The 26840-nt window shown below is 51.3% G+C and overlaps 1 protein-coding gene across 8 annotated transcripts in view; it reads left to right on the top strand.

Moving 5' to 3' along the window:
- Positions 1–26840, top strand: part of NSD2 (nuclear receptor binding SET domain protein 2) — a 79318-nt gene that overhangs the window by 25442 nt on the left and 27036 nt on the right. For all 8 annotated transcript variants that reach the window (XM_061421030.1, XM_061421034.1, XM_061421035.1 and 5 more), the window contains 4 exons: positions 8945–9569; positions 11390–11552; positions 19672–19838; positions 20332–20814. In XM_061421030.1, the coding sequence (XP_061277014.1) occupies positions 8973–9569; positions 11390–11552; positions 19672–19838; positions 20332–20814 (1410 nt within the window). In that variant the 5' untranslated portion in view covers positions 8945–8972. The remainder of the gene's footprint in view (positions 1–8944; positions 9570–11389; positions 11553–19671; positions 19839–20331; positions 20815–26840) is intronic.

Genomic DNA, 26840 nt, shown 5'->3' with positions numbered 1-26840 from the left:
TTTTCAGTAGTCATGGATGGATGTGAGAGCTGGACAGAAAGAAAGGTTGAGCACTGAAAAATTGATGCTTTTGAACTGTGGTGTTGGAGAAGATTCTTGATAATCCCTTGGACTGCAAGGAGATCAAACTAGTCCATCCTAAAGGAGATCAGTCCTGAATATTCATTGGAAGGACTGATGCTGAAGCTCCAATACTTTGGCCACCTGATGCAAACAACTGACTCATTTGAAAAGACCCTGGTGCTGGGAAAGATTGAAGGCGGGAGGAGAAGGGAAGACAGAGGATGAGATGGCTGGATGGCATCACCGACTCGGTGGACATGAGTTTGAGGAAGCTCTGGGAGTTGGTGATGGACAGGGAGGCCCGGCATGCTGCAGTCCGTGGGGTCGCAAGGAGTTGGACACAACTGAGCGACTGAACAACAAAACAGATCACTGAGGCTCTGTTTCTTCTTCTTCTTCTTTTTTTTAAATAATTTTACTCTTTTTAAAAGATCATTTCTACTGATCAATTTTCAAGTTTCTTTTTTTAATAATATATGTATTTTATTGAAGTGTAGTTAGCTTACTATGTTTCAGATGCATATGAAATAGAAAAAGTGAAACAAACTAGACAGAAGTAAAAGAGCATCATATAGTTGGGTTGTTTTTAAACATGGCTGCTCATTAGGAACATGTCTGGAGTCTGGAGGGAAAAGCAATAGCTGAGCATTTGTATTTTTGAAAAGAACTTCAAGATACTTCTGTAACACATCTGGATTTTAAAAAGGGATAACAAGTTTTTCTGTTAGATCCTAGTTTTGGTGATATAGATTTCTATTGTTTTTCTGTTGACCAATCATGATACAATGGTATTGAGTAATAATTACATAATCACAATAGTAAAAGATGTTTATTGGTTTTCACAATCGGGTTTCACAATCAGTTCAGTTCAGTCACTCAGTCATATTCAACTCTTTGCTACCCCATGGACTTCAGCACGCCAGGCCTCCCTGTCCATCACCAACTCCTAGAGCTTGCTGAAACTCATATCCATCGAGTCAGTAATGCCATCCAACCATCTCATCCTCTGTTGTCCCCATCTCCTCCTACCTTCAATCTTTCCCAGCATCAGAGTCTTTTCCAATGAGTCAGCTCTTCGCATCAGGTGGCCAAAGTATTGGAGCTTCAGCTTCAGCATCAGTCCTTCCAGTGAATATTCAGGACTGGTCTCCTTTAGGATGGACTGGTTGGATCTCCTTGCAGTCCAAGGGACTCTCAAGAGTCTTCTCCAACACCACAGTTCAGAAGCATCATTCTTCGGTGTTCAGCTTTCTTTATAGTCCAACTCTCGCATTCATACCTGACTACTGGAAAAACCATAGCTTTGACTAGATGGACCTTTGTCGGCAAAGTAATGTCTCTGCTTTTTAATATGCTGTCTAAGTTGGTCATAGGTTTTCTCAATCAATAACCAGACAAAAAGTAAAAGATAATTACAATTGCAAGCCATAATGGGAACATGATTAACAGTATAAAATAGTTACATACAGTTTGGGCGTCAGGCAGAGTGTTGTGGTAAGTGGAGGTGTGTGCGTGCATGTGTTTTCATCCACTCAGCCAGTCTGTATCTTTTGGTTGGTGCATTTAATCTATTTGCATTTAAGGGAATGGTTGATAGGTATGATCCTATTACTGTTTTCTCATTGTTTGGGTTTATTTTCTGTAGGTCTTTTCCTTCTCTGTGTTGCCCGTCTAGAGAAATTCCTTTTGCATTTGTTGTAATGCTGGTTTGGTGGTGCTGAATTCTCTTAACTTTTGCTTGTCTGGAAAGCTTTTGATTTCTACATCGAATCTGAAGGAGAGTCTTGCTGGGTAGAGTATTCTTGGTTATAGGTGGTTCCCTTTCATCATTTAAAATGTAGCATGCCATTCCCTTCTGACTTGTAGAGTTTCTCTTAGGAAGTCAGCCTGATGGGAGTTCCCTTGTATGTTGTTTATCGTTTTTCCCTTGTTGCTTTTAATGCTTTATCTCTGTCTTTAATTTTTGTCAGCTTGGTTGCTGTGTGTCTCAGTGTATTCCTCTCTGAGTTTATCCTTCCTGGGACTCTGTGCTTCCTGGACTTGGTTGACTCTTTCCTTTCCCATGTTCAGGAAGTTTTCAGCTATTATCTCTTCAAATATGTTCTCAGGTCCTTTCTCAGGTCCTTTCTCTTCTCCTTCTGGGACCCCTGTAATGCCAATGTTGGTGCGTTTAATGTTGTCCCAGCAGTCTCTTAGGCTGTCTTCATTTCTTTTCGTTCTTTTTTCTATATTCCGTTCTGTGGCAGTGACTTCCACCATTCTGTCCTCCAGGTCATTTATCCGTCCTTCTGCCTCAGTTATTCTGCTGATGATTCCTTCCAGTGTGTTATTAATCTCTGTTTGTTTGTTCTTTAGTTCTTCTAGGTCTTTGGTAAACATTTCTTGCATTTTCTAAGTCTTTGCCTCCATCATTTTCTCGAGATCCTGGATCATCTTCATTATCATTATTCTGAATTCTTTTTCTGGAAGGTTGCCTGTCTCCACTTCATTTTGTTGTTTTTCTGGGGTTTTATTTTGTCCCTTCACCTGGGACATAACTTTCTGCTTTTTTGTTGTGGTTAACTTTCTGTAATCTGTTTTTGTTTTAGCTGCTCTGAGAGTGCTTCTTCTTGCTTCTTCTGTCTGCCCTCTGATGGCTGAGGCTAAGAAGCTTATGTAAGCTTTTTGATGAGAGGGACTGAAAAAGGGAGAAACTGGGTCTTCCTCTGGTGGGCACTGAGAACATCCAGGGAATTTGACTTTGGAAGCCAGTGGGGCTTGACTGTGGAGCTTCCACAGAACCGGGGAGACAGGCCATTGCAGGGCACAGGCAAAAGCTTGCGCACCAGGAGCCAGGAGAGAGGAGCAGCGCCCCACAAGAGACCGAGCCAGCTGTGCCTGGGAGAGTCTAGGAGCCTCCGGTGGAGGCGTGGGCTGACAGTGGCCTGTGGGGTCAGGGGCACTGAATACAGCAGTGTGGGCATAAGTCCTTTTCTAGAAGGTCACCATTACTGGCATTATCCCTAGCATAGTTTGGGCTCAGGCCAAACAACAGGGAGGGAACTCAGCCTCGCCCATCAGAACAAGACCCAGATTCCCCCACAGTCAGTCTCTTCCATCAGGAAGCTTCCACAAGCCTCTTATCCTTATCCATCAGAGGGCAGACAGAATGAAAACCACAGTCACAGAAAACTAACCAAACTGAACACGTGGACCACAGCCTTGTCTAACTCAGTGAAACTGTGAGCCATGCTATGTGGGGCCACCTGAGATGGGCAGGTCATGGTGGAGAGTTCTGACAAACGCGGTCCACTGGAGAAGGCAGTGGAAAGCCACTTCAGCATTCCTGCCTTGAGAACCCCATGGACAGCATGAAAAGGCAAAAAGATAGGACGCTGAAAGATGAAGTCCCAGGTCGGTAGGTGCCCAGTATGCTACTAGAGATCAATGGAGAAACAGCTCCAGAAAGAATGAACACACAACCAAACTGAAAACAGCGCCCAGTTGTGGACATGACTGGTGATGGAAGTAAAGTCCAGTGCTATAAAGAACAATATTACATAGGAACCTGGAATGTTAGGTCCATGAATCAAGGGAAATTGGAAGTGGTCAGACAGGAGATGGCAAGAGTGAACATTGACATTTTAGGAATCAGTGAACTGAAATGGACCAGAATGGGTGAATTTAACTCAGATGACCATTATATCTACTACTGTGGGCAAGAATAGAATCTCTTAGAAGAAATCGGGTAGCCCTTACAGTCAACAGAAGAGTCCAAAATGCAGTACTTGGGTATAATCTCAAAAATGACAGAATGATCTCTCTTCATTTCCAAGGCAAACCATTCAGTATCACAGTAATCTAAATCTATGCCCCAACCACTTATGCCAAAGAAGCTGAACAGTTTTGTGATGACCTTCAAGACCGTCTAGAACTAACACCAGAAAAAAGATGTCCTTTTTATCATAGGGGACTGGAATGCGAAAGTAGGAAGTTAAGAGGTAGCCGGAGTAACAGGCAGGTTTGGCCTTGGAGTTCAAAATGAAGCAGGGCAAAGGCTGACAGAGTTTTGCCAAGAGAGTGCACTGGTATAGCAAACACTCTTTTCCAGTAACACAAGAGATGACTCTACACATGGACATCACCAGATGGTCAATACTGAAATCAGACAGATTATATTCTTTGCAGCCAAAGATGGAGAAGGTCTGTACAGTCAACGAAAATAAGACGGGGAGCTGACTGTGGCTCAGATCATGAATTCCTTATTGCCAAATTCAGACTTAAATTGAAGAAAGTAGGGAAAACCACTGGACCATTCAGATATGACCTAAATCAAATCCCTTACAATTATACAGCATACAGTGACAAATAGAGTCAAGGGATTAGATCTGATAGAGTGCCTGAAGAACCATGGACAGAGGTTCATGACATTGTACAGGAGGCCATAATGAAAACCATCCCCAAGAAAAAGAAATCCAAGAAGGCAGAATGGTCGTCTGAGGAGGACTTGCTAGCTGAGAAAACAAGTGAAAGGCAGAGGAAAAAGGGGGTGATACATCCATCTGAACGCAGAGCTCCATAGAACAGCAAGGAGAATAAGAAAGCCTTCCTCAGCGATCAATGCAAAGAAATAGAGGAAAACAACAGAATGGCAAAGACTAGAGATCTCCAAGAAAATCAGAGATACTAAGGGAACATTTCATGCAAAGATGGGCTCAATAAAGGACAGAAATGGTAGGGACCTAACAGAAGATATTAAGCAAAAGATATTAAGATATCTTAAGCAGAAGATATTAAGAAGTGGCAAGAATACATAGAAGAACTATCCAGAAAAGATCTTCATGACCCAGATAATCACGATGGTGTGATCGCTCACTTAGAGCCAGACATCCTGGAATGTGAAGTCAAGTGGGTCTTAAGGAAGCATCACTACAAGCAAAGCTAGTGGAGGTGATGGAATTCCAGCTGAGCTACTTCAAATCCTAAAAGATGATGCTGTGAAAGTGCTGTCCCCAATACACCAGCAAATTTGGAAAACTCAGCAGTGACCACAGTACTGGAAAATGTCAATTTTCATTCCAATCCTAAACATAGGCAATGCCAAAGAATGTTCAAACTACCGCACAATTGCACTCATTTCACATGCTAACAAAAGTAATGCTCAGAATTCTCCAGGCAAGGCTTCAACAGTACATGAACCGAGAATTTCCAGATGTTCAAGCTGGATTTAGAAAAGGCAGAGGAACCAGAGATCAAATTGCCAACATCAGTTGGATCATAGAAAAAGCAGGAGAGTTCCAGAAAAACATCTACTTTTGCTTTATTGACTACGCCAAAGCTTTTGACTGGGTGGATCACAACAAACTGGAAAATTCTTCAAGAGATGGGAATACCAGACCACCTGACCTGCCTCCTGAGAAATCTGTATGCAGGTCAAGAAGCAACAGTTAGAACTGGACGTGGAACAGACTGGTTCCAAATAGGAAAAGAGTACATCAAGGCTGTATATTGTCACCCTGTTGATTTAACTTATATGCAGAGTACATCATGCGAAATGCCAGACTGGATGAAGCACAAGCTGGAATCAAGATTTCCAGGAGAAATATCAGTAACCTCAGATATGCATTTGACACCACCCTTATGAAAGGGAAGAAAGCAAAGAGGAACTGAAGAGCTTCTTGATTAAAATGAAAGAGGAGAGGGAGAAAGCTGGCTTGAAGCTCAACATTCAAAAAACGAAGTTCATGGCACCAGTCCCATCACTTCATGGCAGATAGATGGGGAAACAATGGAAACAGTGAGAGACTTTATTTTCTTGGACTCCAGAATCACTGGGGACAGTGACTGCAGCCATGAAATTAAAAGACGCTTGCTCCTTGGAAGAAAAACTACGACCAACCGACAAAGGTCCGTCTAGTCAAGGCTATGGTTTTCCCAGTGGTCACGTATGGATGTGAGAGCTGGACCATAAAGAAAGCTGAGCACTGAAGAATTGATGCTTTTGAACTGCGGTGCTGGAGAAGACTCTTGAGAGTCTCTTGGACTGCAAGGAGATCAAACCAGTCAATCCTGAAGGAAATCAGTCCTGAATATTCATTGGAAGGACTGATGCTGAAGCTGAAACTCCAACACTTTGGCCACCTGATGCAAAGAACTGACTCATTGGAAAAGACCCTGATGCTGGGAAAGATTGAAGGCAGGAGGAGAAGAGGACAACAGAGGGTGAAATGGTTGGATGGCATCACCGACTCCATGGACATGAGTTTGAGGAAGCTCCGGGAGTTGGTGATGGACAGGGAGGCCTGGTGTACTGTGGTTCATGGGGTCGCAAAGAGTCAGACACGACTGAGCGACTGAACTGATCTCGTGGAATCTCTGTTTTCCCCAGTCCTCTGGAAGGCCTGTAATCAAATTCCACTGGCCCTCAAGGCCGGATGCCCCGCCCCTTTGTTGGATCCCCAGGCTGGGAAGCCTCACGTGGGGCCCAGAGCCTTCACAGCAGTGCTTGCGCTTCTTTGGTGTTCCTGTTTTCCAGTCTGTGGGTCACCCGCCCCGCGAGTGGAGTATTGATTTTATCCTGAATGCGCTCCTCCTGCCGTCTTGCTATGGCTGCTGCTTTGTCTTTGGACGTCGGGTATCTTTTGGTGGGTTCCAGCATCCTCCTGTTGATGGTTTTTAACAGCTAGTTGCAATTTTAGTACTTTGGCAGGAGATGAGCACGCGTCCTGGTTTTATCCTGTATATTGTGAGTGATGCGCCTGGAGACACTCTTTTTTCCCATTATGTTCTTCTTGAGTAGTCTTTTTCTTTCAGTTGTGTTAAAATTCTCGTAACATTTACTGTCTTAACCATCTGGGAGAATTACTCAGCTGTGCTGGGTCTTAGCTGAGGCACGTGCGATCTTTCAGTTGTCGCACAAGAGCTCTTCGTTGCAGCGTGTGTAATCTAGTTCTTTGACCAGGGATCGAACCCAGTTTCCCTGCATTGCGAATACGGAGTCTTAGCCGCTGGACCACAGGGAAGTCCCCCCTCTTAATCATGTTTAAATGTGCAGTTCAGGGTGTCAAGTACATGCACGGTGTTGCAGCCATCGCCACCAGAACGGTTTTGTCTTGTGAGCCTGGAACTTGGCCCCCATTAAAACACCAGCTCCCTGTCCTGCCCTCCCTTAGGTCCTGGCATCCACCTTCCTGCTTTCTGTCTGTGGATTTGACTACGCATGAGAATGCAGCCACACAGCATTTGTTAGCCTTTTGTGTCTGGCGTGCTGCTCACTCAGCGTAACGTCCTCAGGGTCCGCGTGTGGCAGGTAGCCACCTCCCCTTCCTGTCCGAGGCTGCAGCACGCCCCGCTCTGTGGATGGACACAGGGCAGCGATACCCCACGTGCCTGCCTTCCGTTCCCTAGTGTGTCGGGTGGGCTCGTTGGTCCTGTGGGTGCTCTGAGGAAGCCCTGCTGTTTTCCTTCCTGTCCCCGCCCCCGTGCACAGGGCTCCAGGCTCCTCGTGTCCCCCCGAGGCCCTGCTTTCCATGTTTTGATAGTGGGTAGCCATCCTCATAGGTGCTGTGTGAGGTGGCATTTCTTTTGGGGTTTTGATATTTTCTCTTGTTTTTTGGTGGGGGAAGGCCCTCACTGCGTGACTTGTGGGATCCCGGTTTCCAAGTAGGGACTGAACCCAGGCTCCCAAAAGTGAGATCCTGGAGTCCCGGCCGCCGGGCTGCCAGAGCTGCGGTTTGCCCATAAGAGTGGGCTTGCGGCCCCGTGCGCAGGCCGTGTGGACCCTGGGGCTGGGCGAGGTCCGTGTCCCCTGCTCACCAGCCACAATCGCCCTGCTGTGCCTCGAGGTCGTCGGCTTCTCTTTCTGTCCAGTCAACCTGATGTGAGCGGGACTGGGAACCCACTCAGACTTGCCTTAAAAACCCCATGTGGGTCACAGCGGACGGTCCTGGCCTGTGCTCGGTGTGGGGGCGATCCCCCACTGCCCAGCCCCCACAGAGCTGGCCCAGCTGCACGCTTGGCCCCCCAGGGGGTGTCTCGGTGTGGTGGTCTCTCGGTGGTGGCAGGGCTGAGCTCCGGTGCAGTGCTGTCCATCGAGGGCACCCCGATGGGGGCATTCCGTCTTGGGGCTCTGCTTCTCCCCGGTAGCTCGTCCTGGAGGGCCTCCTTGCTGCCGTCGTGGTGTGCTCTTGGCGGGGGTCTTCCCAGCGGAGTGGGTGCTGGCCTGTTCACTGTGAGCTGCCTTCACGGGGTGTCCCGAGTGAGGGGCAGCGGCTCCCGAGGAAGCCCCCTCTGCCCGTGGGGCTCAGACAGCCCATCTGGCCTCGGGTGCCACGCGCGGTCCTTGGTGTGCCCCGTCCAAGGAGAGCTGAGTGTCCTTGATGTTGCGCCCCCTCCTCGTCCCTGCAGTTAGCGTGGGCCAGGCCGATGGCAGGGGGCCTGCCGCCACCTTCCCCGTCCGTCTGGGCTTAAGCTTTGCCGCCCGGTGGCTGTGGGCGGGCCTGGAGCCCTGCCCGGCCCTGCTTTCAGCTGTGTCTCGGGTCCCTCCTCTTGTCCTCTGCCCAGGCCTGGCTTTGCACTGGCCGCCTCTGGTGCTGCCCTGGCGGCAGGTGGAGGGGCAGCCTCCGTTTCCTGCGGGCTCTGGGGGCAGTGGCGTGACTTCCTTTCCGCGCCTGACTTGTGTGTTCTGCCGCGAAAAACCGGTCCTCATCCTTTCACTTTGTGGTTTTGTGACTCCTGTCATTTCTGTGATATTAGAACTGCGTGTTGGGACTGAAATCACAGGAAACACCATAAATTGCCTCAAAATCCCCGAAACTCCCCAAATGTATAGAGTTCCATTGGCGTACTCATCTTAGGTTTGAAATTAAGATGTTTCTTTTCTCCTCTTTTTCTAACGCTGCAGTGTTCTGAGACGGAGGCACCTAGGCTGAATGGAATTCAGCGTCAGGAAAAGCCCTCTTTCTGCTCCAAAGGTGGTGAAGTGCGTGAAGATGAAGCAGGCCCCGGAAGTCCTGGGCAGTGCCAACGGGAAGACCCCTAGCTGCGACGTGAGCCGCGAGTGCTCCGTGTTCCTGAGCAAAGCCCAGCTCTCGGCCGGCCTACAGGATGGGGTCGTGCAGAAGTTCAACGGCCACGATGCGCTGCCGTTCATCCCGGCCGAGAGGCTGAAAGACCTTACCTCCCGCGTCTTCAATGGAGAGCCTGGTGCTCACGATGCTAAACTGCGTTTTGAATCCCAGGAAGTGAAGGGACTTGGGACCCCACCTCACACTACCCCCGTCAAAAATGGCTCTCCAGAAATTAAGCTGAAAATCACCAAAACCTACATGAATGGGAAACCTCTCTTTGAGTCCTCCATATGTGGCGATGGTGCGGCCGCCGTGTCCCATTCGGAAGCAGACGGACAGAGACCAGAGTACAAGGCCCGGAGGAGCCGCAAGAGGAGCGCACAGCGTGGCCCTGTGCTGGAGCACGGCCTTGGGGAGGCCGCCCTGGCGTCCAGGCTCTCCAGTCCCGTGGACAAAAAGGTATTTGTGAACGAGGGGCTCTGGGCGGGTGGCAGGGGGCCTCGGAGGACACGCAACATGTGAGAAGCGATAGGAGGTAGGCGCGGCCCCCGAGGCCTGCTCTCCACTTGCCCTGAGGGCTCGCGGTGGGGACATTCACATCCTGTTGAGCAGCACCAAGGCCTGGAGACGAAGTGTGAAGACCGAATGAGGTTCTGAATCTGGGCCTGGCCATTCCAGAGCCCTCAGCCTTCAGGCGATCCTGTTTCACAGAGCTCCTCTCCACCTGATGGCGGTCAGTGGGGGACCCTGTGGGGCTTCCTCGGTCTGTGCTGTCTGAGGAGTGCTCCCGCTGGCTTCCCCTCGGTCACTGTCCATCCGGGGTTCACTGCCCCCTGCAGGGGCCCTGCAAACGGCTCGCCCCAGTGAGCACGGGGCGTGCCTCCCACCTGCATGCTCTTGGTCCCCAGCGTGGAGCGTGATGCTGGAGTGCGTGTGAACGCATGTTCATTCGCATGAATGCTGCGGTGGGAATGTGGGATGGAAACATGGTGCTTATGCCAACAAGTCTTCAGTGACGCGCGGGAACCTTGACCCTGGCAGAGGAGCTGCCGAGGGCTTTGTGGCGCCCCTGTTCCTGAGCTGGTCGTCCGCATAAACAGGGTCTGGCAGGCCTCTGTGCGCTGGCCAGGTGAAGCTCCAGGCCCGCTTTCAGGAGTAGGGGCACCAAGGCTGGAGTAATCACTGTAAAATTATAGTGAGGAATCTTGTTTACGGTCCCACAGATAGGATGGGAAAGGACCGACATTTCCCTGGAGGAGTTGAAATAATGAAGACCTTCAGGGTTTAAAAGTGTCTGCTGAGTGCTGGGGTGGGGGGCGCGGGGCGGCTCTGACGTAATCACGGTGGTGGCCTGGGCTGATACGGCCCTGCTTGAAGCCCCCTGATGGATCCATGTTCCTTTATAGGGAAGAGGCTGCTGGTTGATTTTGTTAAAACTTGGGCAAGTCACCTGTTTTTGTCTCTCTGAGTCTGACTGCACCCTCCGAGTGGGGACAATACTTTGCCTCCTGAGGGCATGGGCATGAGGCCGAGGTGACACTCGGTGTGATGCTGGGATGTTGTGACACAGCCTGAGAGCTGGCATCTTTGTAGGAGTGTGTGATGCGCCTGCTCTGTGCCAGTCCTTACCCCGTGATGGGGCGTGGTGACTGCACTCTCTTCCGTGCACGTGTGTGGGACAGAGGCTTAAAGCCGGTCAGCGATTCGACTGTGCTCAGCCCCCTGGCGAGGGTGCCACTCTTGCCAGGCCTTCAGCCTCCTCCTGGCCTGGGTTCTGAGGTGCAGAGGCTGAGGCTCCGAGAGCCCAGGCCTTGGGTGGTGGAGGTGGGGCTGGGCCTGCTGCCGAGCCCCCATGTCCTGGCCCTCCTGGGGTCCTCTCTCCCGAGGACTGACTGTCAGACAAGGGGTCAAAGGGGCGGAGGGCCAGAGGATGAATTCCATGAGAATTCTTGACCAGCCTGTGAATAAAGCTCCACTGAAGGCCTCCCCCTAGGCCAAGGAACAGGGTTTCTGCGAGACTTTTGTGATGTGGGCTCCTCTGTGTGCCAGGCACTTGCTGACCTTTTAACCGAGGGCAGGAGAGGAACGGCTTTGATGAGGTGCTGTCAGGGCTGTTACCTAAAAACCGTGAGGGAGCCGTGTGGGCAGGCTCACTTCCGTTTAGGTGTGTGTGTGCACGTGTGTGTATGGAATCCCTGGTCTGACTCACCCTTGGTCTTCTGTGGATAGGAAGCTGGATTTAGGGCTAGGTACTCAATGTATCTCATGTTCATTTTCAGATTCCAGTTAAGAGAGAATCCTGTCCGAATAGCAGCAGAGACAGAGGCCAGCTGCTGAAGTACGATGTCGGGGACCTGGTGTGGTCCAAGGTGTCTGGCTACCCGTGGTGGCCCTGCATGGTCTCTGCCGACCCGCTCCTGCACAGCCACACCAGACTGAAAGGTACCATGGGGGGCATACTGGAGGCTGCTTTTCCGTCTTGTCTTCTGCACTTCATTGTTCTCATCTCCCAACTTCTTTCTTCCTCTTCCTTCAACAGCCCTACTGTGGTTCTTTATTTCCCCCTTTTTTATTGTGCTTTAACGCACAAACATAAGATTTACCATCTTAACCGAGCGCTCAAACGAGTGGTATGAAATACATCCACACTGCTGTGCAGTGGTCCCCGCCACCGGTGCCCAGAGCTCCGCTTCCTCTGTAGAGCTGGAACTCTGTCCCGTGAGGTGGCGCGTCCTCAGGGCCCACCCCGGACCCTGGTGGCCCCGCTGTGCTTTGGCGCTGTCTGTGGTGTGCATGTGCATCTCCCTAGTGACTAGTGACGGGAGCGTCATCTCACACGCTTATTGGCCATTCATACACCATTTCAGTCGGCTTGTTGGTGGAGGTGGGTTGGATTGTTAACACTTTTTTTGTGGTTCATTTTGCAACTTTGAAGTTAGTGATTCAGACGTGACATATTGTTTTTATTTTTATATCCAACTTAGTATGTACTTTATCTGATTGAATTAGTATTAAAAGAGAATGGTTTTTGCCTTGTCATTTGCTTTTCAGGTTTTATGATAATTTATTATTATTTAGATATATAGTAATTACTTATGTCAGCATGATTTTCAGAAATTAGTATTTTATATTGTATTTTAGTTTAAAAAATGTCCCAGTTTATTTTATTAGGTGGGAAAAAGGAAAAAAGACTAGAAATAATCATGTTTGGTGTCATGAAACTGGAGTTATAAATCAGAGAAGGTAGAGCTAGTATGAAGAACGTAATGTGTCATGATACGGATTAGAGCACATGCTGAAATAATAATTGGACAATGAAACGTAAGATCTCATGTGGTTTTGGAGGGAAAAAAAACAAAATCGAGTGGTTTGAGTGTCTCATAAACAGTTCTTCTAGAGTAAACTTTGAGTTTGGTGTGAGGAAGGTGAGATGTGGTGATGCAGGGCTGGAGCTGACCACGTTGGCGCCCAGGTGGCTGTGCCCTCCAGAGGTGTGGGCAGGCGGGGTGGGGCCTGCCCCAGTGGCCCCTGTTGGCCTCTGGCTGGAGGCCTGAGCCTTGCCGGGGCCTTGCTGCTGGGAGTGGGGTACAGCGGTGCCCCCTGGCAGGCAGACTTGGGAGGCACAGACGGGGCTGAGAGGCCCTCCTGTGTCCTGAGACCCCGGCACACATGTGTGTGGTGCAGGTGTGCCGGACGGCGGGGCTGGGGAGGAGCCGGCGGGCTGGTTCCGGTTCTGATTTGGTGCAGGATGTGTTGCTTCCTCAGCTTGCCAGCATCAGGGAGTCCCTGTCAGGGCTTCCAGGGCCCCAGGATGCACCGCAGAGGCCTCTGGATTTGGTCAGAGTACGACAGAAATACCAGTTGAGGCAGAAGCCAGGCTGCCCTGCTGTGGTCGGGGTGGGCCTTCTGTCTCGGTGGCAGCCCTCCCTCCCAGCTCCAGGTGGCCCAGGCAGAGCCTCCGGGCCCCGCAACTCCACACCGCTTGTCTGCAGAGCGCATCACGTGCAGTCTCTCGGGGGCCTCTTTAGCACTGGGTTTCTGCCTCATTTCAGCCTCTCAGTGTCTCAGACCGTACTAACTGAAGGCGTCTTTCCATGTCTCTCTGTTCCAGTTGCAGGGCTTAATTAACTTCATTACACGGTCCCCCGGTTTAGGGTTGAGTCATTTCTATAGTCTGCAGCAGCTTCATCACTTCATGGCAAATAGATGGGAAAACAGTGGAGGCAGTGAGAGACTTTATTTTGGGGGGCTCCAGAATCACTGCAGATGGTGACTGCAGCCATGAAATTAAAAAAAGACACTTGTTCCTTGGAAGAAAAGCTATGACAAACCTAGACAGCATATTAAAAAGCAGAGACATTACTTTACCGACAAAGGTCCGTCTAGTCAAGGCTATGGTTTTTCCAGTGGTCATGTATGGATGTGAGGGTTGGACTATAAAGAAAGCTGATCACTGAAGAATCGATGCTTTTGAACTGTGGTGTTGAAGAAGACTCTTGAGAGTCCCTTGGATTGCAAGGAGATCCAACCAGTCCATCCTAAAGGAAATCTGTCCTGAATATTCATTGGAAGGACTGATACTGAAGATGAAGCTCTAATACTTTGGCCACCTGATGCAAAGAACTGACTCATTGGAAAAGACCCTGATGCTGGGAAAGATTGAAGACAGGAGGAGAAGGGGACCACAGAGGATGAGATGTTGGATGGCATCACCGACTCAGTGGACATGAGTTTGAGCAAGCTCTGGGAGTTGGTGATGGACAGGGAGACCTGATGTGCTGCAGTCTGTGGGGTCGAAAAGAGTCAGCCACGACTGGACTGAACTGAACTGAGAGCAGCGTCTCTGAGTGAGACTGACACACCTCCACTGGTGTGCGTGCTCCGGCTCAGCACTTCTGCACGTTTGCTTAAGGAACGGCAGCCATGTCCTCCTGGTTGAGGCGCAGACTCTGGAGAGTTGGCTGCCGGGGCCCGGCTCAGCCTGTAGTAAGCTGCTACGCAGTGTCATTAAGCTCCAGGGATGATTAGGGTGTCTTTCCTGAGTGTGAAAGACAAAGGTGATGATAACACTACTTTTGGGGAAAGGTCTTAGCCCAGAGATAGTGAGCTCTCAGATGTTATCATCATCCTCTTTTTTTTTTTTTTAACTTTTAAAGCCAGAGTTTGTATTGTGTCTACCCCCTCTCCCCTGGTCACCTCTGGGCTTCTTCCTGAAAACATTGCTGTTTGCGCAGTTATTTCCCCTGCACAATCCTTGTGTTTGGTGATTTAATTTTAATAATTTTGTGCCAACTTCCAATATTTATGTTGCCAGGTATCCCCCCAACTTTCCCAATGCCAAGTGGTTACAGTTGGATTCTGTCTTGTCTTGTTTTTCATGTGAAATATTTTGTTTATTATTATTTTTTTTCCATTTAGAAGTTTTTCAAGCCCACTGTTCAGAGTGGAACAGTGCTGTGGATGTCATCCACTCTCAGCTAGACTTGCCAGCCCTTAAATGCTTTGTTTCACCTGCTCTGTCTCTCTCTTTTGTATATAAATACATTCCCCTTTGCCAGCTCATCTGAGTGGGTGCTGTACCCATCCTGACACTTCACCCTGACTTGTCAGTGGGAGTCCTCCTGGAACAAGGCCAGTACCCCGCCTGCATGTGAGAAAGTGGCCCATCAGTAACTGACCCTTCGTCTCTTGGGGCCTTGCTTAGATCTCCTGGGAAGCTCCAGTGTGGCCATGTACTTGATCTTTTTTTCACCCTGAGGTTGAGTCAGGGTGCCTTCCCAGCCCCTGTAGGCGAGAGCAGACCCCCAGCCCTGGCCTTGTGAGCAGACTCAGGCCCACAGAGTCAGGCGAACACCGTGCAGGTAGGGCCCAGACTTGGCCCTTCACTGAGACCTTCTTGAAAGAAGGGGTTCAGTCCAACAGTGTGCTTCACTAGGAACTGTCTTGGGTTGCAGGGGAGGCAGCCTTGGTCAGCACGGGTCAGCTTCAGAGGACTGACAGTGTGCGTTTGGAAAGCATCTCAGAAGGCTGAGAGCCAGGATGAGTTGCAAGGGGAGTCAGATGACCTTTGGAAAGTGAAGGGGTTAGAGGAACCTGTGAGACTGTGGGGCTGGCCTGTGCCGTGGCTCCCGCCCACGAGGTGTGGACCAGGGTGTCCAGTGGGCTCTGGCCACTGTCTTGGTAGCTGACCAGTGCTGCACTCGGGGCCCGGCTCCCTGACTGCCTTCCTCTGAGGTTTGGTCCTCCCTGAGGATCCACTGGTCTGCTGAATGCTGCTTTCCATTTTATCCTCTTTTCATGGTTAAGGAGCTGGCGCTTTCCTGTGAAGGTGAGCTCCGTCCTAAGAGATTCCTTAGATATTGAATGTTGCAGTCTTCACCCTCTTTAATGCTCCCGTTGTTCCAGATGTGGCCCCTGGGAGCCCACGGGGCCCTTTCAGCTGTGTGCTCCTGCCCTGGTTCCATCTGTCTTGGAGCGCTTTCTTACGTGTGTAAACACTAACCACACTGTGGGCTCCCTTTACACTTTCTTTGCCCCGGTCCTTGAACCAGCTATTCCTCGGAGGAAGCCTGGGTCCTTTTAGTAGCGAGTGGTGTGTGGCCGCCCAGGTCTGGGTTCTGGTTGTGTCCCAGGCCTGGAAGGCAGAGGACGGAGGGTGATGCGGGTCTGCTGGCACGCTGTCCCCCTCCCTCTGCAGCACCTGGGATGGCGGGCCTGAGGCTCAGGAGTCCTTGCTGGGAAGACGGCGTGGAGGAGGGTGGCTTCGGGTGCAGAGCTGGCCGAGCAGGGGCTTGGGAAGCAAGGCCTTTTGATTCCTGTAAGGTGGAACTCCCTCAGCCTGCTCCTGATTCCCACCCCCGATTTTCTCTTTCTGTATGTGCTGCTTTTTACTTATCATACTTGGGATTACAGGAGTACTTGAACCTGAATCGGTAGCAACGCATTTAAGCTTTTTTTAAAAAATAATTGTATTCATTTATTTTTGGCAGTGCTGGGTCTTCTTGCTGCTCAGGCGTCTCCCCAGGTGTGGGGAGGCGGGGCTCCTCTCTGGTGGCAGCATGCGGGCTTCTCACTGCAGTGGCGCACGGGCTTGGAGGCCCAGGCTCAGGAGTTGCAGCGTGTGGGCTCAGAGCACAGGCTCAGTAGTTATGGTGCCTGGACTTAGTTGCTGCACAGCATGTGGGCTCTTCCCAGATCAGGGATTGAACCTGTGTCTCTTACGTTGGCAGGGGGATTCTTTACCACTGAGCCACCAGGGAAGCCCACACTTGAGCTGTAAAAACTGAAGTAGAATCTGTGTGCAGAAGAGAGCACAGCTGTTTAGAGAGTTCAGATTTCCTTTGCAAATCTAACCGCGTTTTTGTCATTTGTAGCAGCAGAACTTGTCTTGGTGACTGTCTTCCAGGGCATGCGTGGACAAGCCAGCAGCTCTGAGGCCTGACCCTCTAGGTTGGAATCAGGAGATGATTGGTGTTTTGGGTATTACACCTAAGAAGACTGGATTCTCTTGAGCCTGGGAACGTTACGGTCTCCCTGGTGTACCTGGGTCCTGCTGGTCTCCCTGCAGACACTGGGGCGTCAGGTCCGCCTCTTCTCTGTGTGGAGGCTCTTATTCTTGCCTTTTCTGTGTTATATAGAAAGGAGCCCTCATTGCTGTATTTGTAAATTCCAGCATTTTCTGAAAATACTACAGATAATCTGACTTTCTCACCTTCTGAGTTGATACTGTGATTGTTCCTTTCTGCTTGTTCTGTCAACTAGGAAGAGAGGTGAGTTAGGGTTTCCCGCTGTGGTGGTGGACGTGCCCTTTCCTATTTGAGTTTTTGTCAGTTTCTACTTGACCTGTTCTGGGGTTCCGGTGACCCCCAAGGGACTGAACCAGGAAATGTGGGCCTGGCCACCCTTGTCCTTTGTTTCCCATGGAGCAGACTCTGGTCTGCTCGGTCTCGCCCAGGTTCAGGGTCCACGTTGCGCCTGACAGGCCGTGATGGGGAGGAAGCGAACTCAGCACAACATTAAACTGCCCGAGCTCGTGGTGGAGGCCAGCTTCTCTCAGGACAGAGGGCGGGTGGGGCCTTAGTGAACAATGTTTTCCTCCAACTTACACAGGATGAAAATCCAAGGTTGCTAACGGGTGGTGGGGCAGTTGGTTAGTTATGGTGGTCAAAGAGAGTAAGGGATTCTCCTCTCAATTTGGACCAAAATGAAATTCAGATGGCTTAGAAAAAACCTTAAAAATAAGAGAAGGTTGGGTTATGTTTGTTATGACATTTCTGAGCAGAAAAGAACTTAAAAAATGTTAATTTTATAAGCTTGGGATCAGCCTGTCATATTCTCTGATTTTTTTTTTTTTCTAGCTGACATGTAAGGAGCATTTTTACTGTCTTTAGCTATTTATTTTAAAAAATTATGTGCGTTCATATTATTTCATCATATATACTATAACATTTTTCTTAATTCTGCAAATGCTATGGCATATATCTATATTCATTTTCATGATCAAGAGGTCTTTTGAAATACTAAAATAATGGAAGAAGTCACAAATCTCTTGACATAGTTTTGAATCTTAGCTGTATTAAAATCAAAAGAGGTATACACACTTATAAACAAGTCAAATTGTCCTGAGAGATTAATAGTGAAAAATAGTCCCCTGCCCCCCCAGAAGTCATTATTTTTAACTCTTTAAACATTTTCTTTTGGTTTTAGCTACTCTTTTATCATTAGATATTTTCTGTTGACTTTCTGTTATGGTAAATGAAGATTGATCTCTTCAATCATTTCCTGTTTCTTTCCCTTCCATTCTTCCCATATAATTAACTCACTATTTTTATTACATCAAACATAAGTGTTCATTTAATTTTGACCATGTAAATATCATTCAGTGAAAAACAGCTGTGTTCGGTAATTGCATTTTATTTCTTGTACAACCTTTTGTCTTTTTTTTGGAGATAACTATTGCATTTCTTGTGAAATTGTATAGTTCATTGCCATTTAGCTTAAATTTTTTCAAGTATTTATTCTTCTGTCTTTAAAACTCATCCTGTCATGTGGTGAGTTTCCCTGATTGGGGGTAAAAATGGGCCGCTCTGTGCGAGTCCCGCCTCCCCTCTGCCGCTTGGATCTCATGTTCGCCTGCCTTCTCCTTCCGTGGAGAGCCCGTGCGGCCGTTCCCCTCTTCCTCCGCTCGGCCTCTCTCCCCTTCTCTCTCCCCTTCCTCGAGCTAACGGGCCCCACTTCCCCCTGTTTTACTGTCACTGGCCAGCAGGCACCTGAGACTCCGTGAGATGCTTTCCTTGGTTACCGATCGTTTCTGGGCTCCACGCTGTGCTCTTTCTCAGTCAGTTCTCCTGTTTTGCTGCAGCGTGGTTTTTGGCATCCTGAGGAAGGGGTGGAGGTCGCTTTGAGATCCTGGGCTCAAAGGGTGCAGCTGTCGTCACACTCGAGTTTTGGTCTGACTGGGTGTGGGATTTTATGTTGAACGTAGTTCTCAGAATTTTGAAGGTATTACTGCATTTCCTTCAAGCATCCAGAGTTGCTGTTCTCTGTCATTTCATGAACATGGAACTGCCTCTCCCTCCCTCAGCAGCTCGACTGTCCCAAAGATGTGCCCGGACCTGGGTGTTGGGTGAGGTGCTGGGAGGGGTTAGTTCTGACACGTGTTCCTGTGTTTGGTAAATTCTCTGATGAGTTTCTCTGTTTTTCTCTTTGGAAGGCCAGTTATTTATTTTCATGGTGGTATTGTTAAATATCAAATGACGCTTTCTCTCTCGTTCTTTTCTTCTGACAGCAAACTCGAGTTCTTCTCTGTCGAGCGCCACCTCCTCCTGGTGTGGTGTCTGTGGCCCTGCAGAGACTGTTGGCTTCTGTGTGCTTTGGACTCTGTTAGAGGCTCCTCTGGGTCTGGGGTGCCTGCGCTGGGCCCTCTTCCAGAGGACGGCAGTCAGCTGCCTGCGGCCCGTAGGGGGAGCTGTTGGCTTGTCTTAGAGGCGCTGGCTGGCTAGTGGTCGCCTGGTTGAGGGAGTCTCCAGCTTTTGGGGCAAAGACAACACGGGAAGGGTTTCCTGTGGTGTGCTGGTTCCCTGGGGAGTGCGCTTTGCTGCCTCGTGTCCAGTGTCCTGTGTGAGGGGACAGGGGCCGGGGGTGTGGCTTCTTCAGCATCTGGGGGCACTTCGTGGCCTTGAGCTGCCCCAGCCCCCAGCGTGGTGAGGGCGGGGGGCTGGGATTTGAACTCACGGCTGCCCGGCCTCCTGGCTGGTGTCCTCTCTCCTCTGACTGATGGAGTGTCTTCTTCGGTGGCTCTTGGAGGGAGATGAGTTGTGAACCTGGTCAGTGGTCTTTCCTGGCCACTTTGAGCCCTGAGTCTCCCGAACGCATTTCCCGTTTTGCTATAGAGTGTGGTCGGGAAAAAAAGGATTTATTTTGTGGTTAATGGATTCTAACAGCACCAAGTGAAATGACTTCAAAGCCACTCCTAACTTGATATCAGTAATTATTAATAGATTTGCCTAATTTCATCCCAAATTCTAACTTTCAAGTTCTAACATTTTATTTTAAAAACTAGGTCAGAAAAAGAGTGCACGCCAGTATCACGTACAGTTCTTTGGTGATGCCCCAGAAAGAGCTTGGATATTTGAGAAGAGCCTTGTAGCTTTTGAAGGAGAAGGACAGTTTGAAAAATTATGCCAGGAAAGTGCCAAGCAGGCACCCACGAAAGCTGAGAAAATTAAGGTGACAGATGTTCCTTAAGTACAATTTTAGACGAAACTTTTATTTTTATTCTTAATTATTTATCTTGTTTTGAACTTGTGGTTGCTTGAAACACTGTAATGGCCTCTTATGTCTGTCACTGCTCTCTTTGCCCAGCGCGCTGTGTTACACAGTACGGCAACTTTGTTTAGACGCATGGTTTATCCTGATGACTCCCAGAGATAGTTTTTCTAAGTTTTGTTTTCCTTTATGTACGTGCACACACACACACACACACACACACACACATATCTGTATATGATATTATATATAAGTATTTGTTGTAATTGCAATTGATTTCTAATTTCAAGAAACAGTTATACTGGTCTGAACTCTAAAACCTTCAAGTTAATTGGTTTTTATAGTTTTTGGTTTCTAAATTTACCTGAAATTCTAAAAGTATCCTTCTTTAAAGTGAGTTAATCTTTAATGTTTGTTTGATGAAACTTACATGTGTCTCATGTTTTCTTTGCAGCTGTTGAAACCCATTTCAGGGAAGTTGAGGGCCCAGTGGGAAATGGGCCTCGTTCAGGCAGAGGCCGCCGCACGCATGGCGGTGGAGGAGCGGAAAGCCAAGTTCACCTTCCTCTACGTGGGGGACCAGCTCCGCCTCAACCCCCACGTGGCCAAGGAGGCGGGCGTGGCTGTAGAGTCGCTGGGAGAAGCAGCAGAGCCCTCAGGAGTCGAGGAAGAAGCTGCAGACAGCCCTAAGTCCTCGGGGGAGGAGGGCGCGCCTGTCAAGAGGAGAAGGAGGGCCAAGCTGTCCAGCTCCACCGAGAACCTCCCCGGCGACCCGGGGCCGGGGCGGGCTACACCGCAGAAGGTGGCCGAGGCCGACTCCAGGAGGGGCGCGGGATCTCCCCCCGGCAGGAAGAAGGCTGCGGCCTCCACCCCGAGGAGCCGGAGGGGCGATGCGGCGTCCCAGTTCCTGGTCTTCTGTCAGAAGCACAGGGACGAGGTCGGTGTAGGGATGGCTCTAAGGGGTTGTGCTAAATGCGGGGGTCTGCCTGTGAGGCCCGTCCTTTCAGCACCTAGCCCCGGCCCCGGCCCCGGCCCCCAGCACTGTCGGCCAGGCCATAGTGCGCCTCTGTACACGCGGGTCTCAGGGGCAAGTGTCATTAGGGGGAAGCCAGTGCAACCCTTGGGGGCAGAGAGCCTTGCCTTTGTGCTCTAGAATATTCCTCCTGACTACGGTGGGAAGGTCCAGGGACAGTGGGAGGTGGGCTGCTCTTTGCTAGAAGCTTGTCCTCACCCTGACCTCCAGCCCAGGTTAGTGCCTTCCCCAGGAGGCAGCCCAGAAGCCTCCAAGAGGTGGTGCGAGATTGGATTTACGGAACCTAATGCTGCCATGGGCCTGAGCGTGTTGGCACCTGCTGCTGTGGTGTGTGAAGGGCAGCCTGCTGTCAGTGGCTAAACATTTGACTAGTTTTCTTTTTTTTTTTTTTTTAACGGTTTATGTTTTTTATTTCTTTATAAGCTATGTCAGCATAAGCACGGAGGAAATACGCCTAGAATTTTGCCAAAGAGGTGTCTTGGGCAAGATTTTCAGTTACCAAGCATAGAAATATTCACGGGTGTATCTTGCAAAGAGGTCAATTAATAGATTCTTATAGCAGTCTGAAAAGTTCTCAGATCCACTCACCATCAGTATTATTTATGTTTAAAAAGCACTTTTTATTTTGAACAGTTAAAATTCACAGAAAGTTGCAAAGGTGGTATAGAGAGGTCTAGTGGATCCTTTACCCAGTTCCCACAGTTCACACGTTACGTAAATATCAAAACCGGGATATTTACATTGATAGAAAGTGTGTATATAGTGCTATGTAATTTTTGTCACGTAAATAGCTTTGTGTAACCATTACCACTATTAAGATACAGACCTACTCCATCACCACAAAAGATCTCCATCATGCTACCCCTTTAATCTTGTCCTATATGTGACCATCTCTACCCTCTGGCAATCACTGACTTATCCTCCATCTTCATAATTTTTTAAAGGCAAGCTGCTGCTGCTAAGTCGCTTCAGTCGTGTCTGACTCTGTGCGACCCCATAGACGGCAGCCCACCAGGCTCCCCGTCCCTGGGATTCTCCAGGCAAGAACACTGGAGTGGGTTGCCATTTCCTTCTCCAATGCATGAAAGTGAAAAGTGAAAGGGAAGTCACTCAGTCGTGTCCGACTCTTTGCGACCCCCATGGACTGCAGCCCACCAGGCTCCTCCGTCCATGGGATTTTCTAGGCAAAAGTACTAGAGTGGGGTGCCATTGCCTTCTCCATTGACTAGTTTTCTTAATCACTTATTGTAGAGTGAACTGAGCTTATTTGGACATCGTCAAGTCTCGATTCCACTTTAAGGGGTCAGGCCGGTATCGTTGGTTCTTTGCTCTTACTTGAAATGAGTGGGTTGGTGGGACTCTTCTCAGGATTGCAGGCAGGTGTGATATTAGAGCGCCTGTTGTGGTTCGTCATTGCAGGTTAAATAACCACCTCAGTAGGTGGAGAAAAAACATTTGATAAAAGTCATTGCTTTTTTTGGTCACGCCGCGTGGCTTTTGTGGTCTTAGTTCCGTGACCAGGGGTTGAACCTGAGTGGTTGGCAGTGAGAGCATTGACTCCTCACCCCTGGACCCCTGGGGAGGTCCTTAGTCGTGATTGCTTTTTGATACAAAGTTAGCAGGCAGGAGTAGACAGGGTCTGCTGAGGGGTGATTTTCAGAAACAGTTAGCATCATGACGGTTGAGGATACTTCAGAAGCGCCTTCTCGGATCGTGAACGAGGCAGGGTGCCCTTGTGCCACCACTGGTGTTAAATGCAGTGGAAGCATGGCCGAGCAGCAAGAGGAGGCCCTCGGCAGAGCCCCCGGCCCTGGGGGAGACGGTGACGCGGAGCAGCCCAGCACCGGGGAGCTGGAGCGTCACGGGGTCGTGTCCGTGAGGCCGCAAGGAGGGAAGGTAACAAAATAGATATGACTTTGGAGAAAAACGACTGATGTTTCAGCCGACCTAAGTGGAGATTAATGGGAAGGCTCACTGTCCTGAAGCTAAAGTTGTCATCCCCCTCTCCTAAGTCCAGTGTCCTCCGGGGAAGCTCCCAGCAGGAGTGTCTGCCTTTTTAAGCAGGTGCTAGCATAGCCACGTTGGAAGGGAAGCTCGGCCTGAGGACTGGCCCTGCACAGAGGAAGCGCTCCTACTGCCAGCAGTGGGTCTCCCGCTCAGGACCGGTGCTGGCCCACACTGCTGACTTCAGAATTCAGCAGCTCCAGGAGGAGAGTTCTGTCAGTCTAGGAGAGGGAGGGCTTCTTCAGCCAAACAGTTCACAAACTGGAAAGGAACGTTGTTAAAATGAAACGAGAGCTGCGTGTGCAGAGCTCAGGACAGTCCTGGAGGAGGAAGGGGAGAGGCTTTGAGAAGAGCAGGTCATAGGAGACCCCAGGTGCCAGTGAGCTGACCGGCTGCTGAGCCTGAGGCGGCAGGGACCACACATCACGGCCACCGCACAGCCAGCACCTCTGTGGCCAAGGGCCCGGGGCTGCAGTGGGAATCCATGTACACGGCTGTGGAGGGTCATTGCTTACGTCTAGTTTCAAGAGAAATTCGGCAATATCTAGTGAGACTGAAGATGCACGTTCTTTTTGTCTTAAAATTTCACCCCTAGGGATTTGCCCTAGAGAAATTTCGCCCTAGCACGATGTTCAGAGCTGTAAGACGTTCTGGCAGGCCCGGCAGGCTGTGGTCCACTCCTGCAGTGTTCCTCAGTCGTGAAGGCAGCCTTGCTGCACGTCCAGGATAGGGACCCTCAGATCCCATCGCCGAAGTGTGAAAGTGTAGCACGCTCGCCCGCTGCCCGCTCCCTGCCTCCCGCATCTGTCCACAGAGGCTGGGCGTATCCAGACCTGTGCCTGCTCAGGTGCCAGGCAGTGCCACCGTGACAGCCTGCCCCCCAGCCGCGCTTGCGCCGCTTCCCAGTCTGCATCTCCCTAGAACGTGCACTCGTCTGAGTTTATGAGGGAGACCTCGGGCCGCTTTCCAGAGGACACCCTTTTTGCTGTGGGGACCCAAATTGCTCTTAGTCAACCCTTCTAGCACTAAGGTATGTGCTGAGAGCAAGCAGGCTGACCACTCCAGCAGGTGCTGATGGGTACAGCCTTGCAGCTCCTGTAAGGGAGCCCTGCAGCTCCCTGCACAGCCTCTCTGGTCTGAGCATCCCTCCAGAGCTTTGCTGTGGGCACCCTAGTGCACGCTTACCCCAGACTGCAGGTGCGCGGCCACAGTCAGGCCTGCAGCAGACCCAGACGCCCGCCTGGCCCTGCCTCTGCCGGGTGGGGCCCGCAGGCCTGCCCTCCTGCGGGCGCGGGGCTGGCCCGGCTCTGAGGGCCTGGTGCTGTCAGCATGGTGCTTGCCTGTTCCTGCAGGTGTGCTGTGCTGCTTCTGTAGTAAGTGACACTGGTCTTGAATGCACCAAACTGCTGACTCCAGCGTGTAGAAGGATCTGGCTTTTCTAGGTGCTCTTTTCCTGTGGAGAGTGGCCGTGCACCCCAGGGTGGTTTTTGTTTGGTGGTTAATGAACCAGTGGCCGGCCCTGGAGGAATGGAGTGGGTGGAGTCTCCTTTTCTGGAGTCACTGTGCCCATTAAGGACATCTGGTCGCCACTTGCTGCTCTTTTAAAAAAGCAATTTCCAACTTTCTTCTTGCAGGTGAAGAAGAGGCCGTGCTCCTTGCAGTGGTTTTCGTTCCTTGTTACACGCTGTGCCCAGTAGTCTTTGTGCAGCAGGCTCGGGTTGGCCGTGCAGCCCTGGCTCCTCCTGGAGTCCAGCTCCCCCTGAGGCCAGGGACAGGAGCGTGCAGGACGAGGGTCCACGGGGCCAAGGCTTCTGCCGGGACCAGGCCAGGGGCGTGGGCCCCAGCAGCTGGGCGGCACCCGCATGTGGCTTCCAGGCCTCCCGCGAGGAACGTTGGCTTAGGGCGTCAGTGTCCGTGGCACTTTGATCTGCTTGTTTGGCCACGTGGGGCCTGAGTTGTGCGCGGGCGTCTCTGGCGCACGCTCAGTAGTTGTGCTGCTCGGGCTTAGTTGCCCTGTGGCCTGCGGGGCCTCAGCACCCAGACCGGGGCCTGAGCCCCTGCCCCCTGCATTGGAAGGCGGGTTCTGAACCTCTGGGCCACCTGCGAGTCCCCAGGAGCAGTTTTATTAGCAGATGTTTTCAGCACAGTTTCTGATTTTTAAAGGATCTTTTCCCACTCTATCTGCCCTGGATTTTACAGCTGCTTTAGAGGTGGCAGTGCCTCTGTCTCGGTTCTTTGGGTGCACATTTGTGTTGGGTGCCTGCTGCTTTGTAACAGGTCACTTCTGAGCGCAGTGGCCTAAAACAACCACCTGCACTGATGACCTCAGAGGCTGTGGGTTGGGACTTCAGGAGCAGCTTGGCCAGGCAGTTCCACCTCAGCGTCTCTCGTGAGGTCGCTTTAAGATGTCAGCTTGGTGGGGCTGTGTCACCTGAGGGCTGGACTGGGGCCTAGAACCTTCCCCAAGGTGCCACATCCTGGTGCCCGTGGGGCCTCCGTTTCTCGCCGGTGGTCTCTCCAGTAGATGTGTGTGTGTGTGTGTGTGTGTGTGTGTGTGGCGGGGGTGGGGGGGGGTGCCATCACAGCAGGAGGCCAGCCCCCCAGCAGGTGATTCCCAGGCCAGGGCGGAGGCCCTCCACGCCCTGGACACGAAGTCTTGGGGGCCCCTGGAGCATTTTTTCGAGTCTGAGACAGCAGGAGGCTCTCCAGGGTACACGTGTGTGGAGGCTGAGGACGGGAGAGCCTCTCCAAGGGACTTCTGGGGTCTCGAGTTGTGCTGTGGGCTTGTGGGTACCTGGCTTTCCATGTTTCCTTTTTCCAAGGAGGGGAAGGTTTCCATGACTGTGATAGAGGGGCTGGGCGAGGGGACACGAGCTGCAGACCCCGCCCTTGTTGCCCTCTGGGTGCTGAAGAGGGCCAGGGAGTGCTCTGCCCTGCTGACCGTGCAGGGACCCAGGCAGCAGGGGGCCGAGCCTCGCCGGAAGGGGCGCCCTGAAGCCGCCCGCTGGCCTCTGCAGTGGGGGGACGTGCGCGGGCAGGAGCCTCGGAGGGCGGGTGGGCACTGTCTCAGGGGCCGATGGGCTCCTCGGCTCCGGGGGTGAGACCCTCAGGGAGGCTCCCTGGCCTGAGATGCTCATGGGGGGCGCCCTCCTTCCTCTAGAAGGTCTGGAGGGAGCAGAGCGGGCTGGGAGGAGGCTGAGGGTAGGGGCGGCGGGCTGTGTGCTCTGCTGCTGCTCCTCGGGCGGCGAGGGCAGGCCAGTGGTGCCGCCTCCCATCGAGCTTGTCGGCAGCCGTTCGGTTCCCTGAGCCCGTCAGTGTGTGGTTGAGCCCTTCCTGAGGCGTCTTCTGGAGCCGCTTCCGCTGAACTTGGTCTTGACCGGCTGTGGAGGTCTTCCTCCGGGACGACTACTGCCTTCCCTGCCTGCCTCCCCGCTGCGGGCATGTGGCCCGGGCTGGGCTCTGCCCAGTGGCTCCCTCCTCACCCTGCTCTCAGACTCCATCTGCTGCGCTCCCGGCCTGGCCCACCCTGCCCCACGCGGCTGGCTCACTGGGGAGGTCGTGACTGCTGGTTTTGCACATTCTTGTGTGTCTGAGGTAGTTTATTCCAGCAGGGCGGTGGTCACCGTGGAGCGCACACCACACTTCAGGCCCGTTGCCAGTAGTTTTCATGAGCACCCGTGTTTGGTGAGGCTGGCATGGTGACCCCTTCTTGCGTGGCTGGGCCCCACAGCAGTGGGGGGTGCGGGGCGGCGGGGGTAGCAGACTGGCACCAGCTTGACCAATGCCGTCACTCCTGTGGCAGCTGTGTGGGGTGGCATCCTCGTGAGCCCGTGGGCAGAGTGAACGGTCGTTGCTTCACTGACCTATGGTGAGGCCTGAGCGTCGGCCTGCCAGGGACACCCTGGTCAGTGTCAGTGTTTACCAGT

This window comes from Bos javanicus, chromosome 6 (genome assembly GCF_032452875.1).
Source record: "Bos javanicus breed banteng chromosome 6, ARS-OSU_banteng_1.0, whole genome shotgun sequence".
NCBI lineage: Eukaryota > Metazoa > Chordata > Mammalia > Artiodactyla > Bovidae > Bos > Bos javanicus.
The sequence above is the reverse complement of the archived record's forward strand: the minus strand, read 5'-3'. Positions and strand labels throughout refer to the sequence as shown.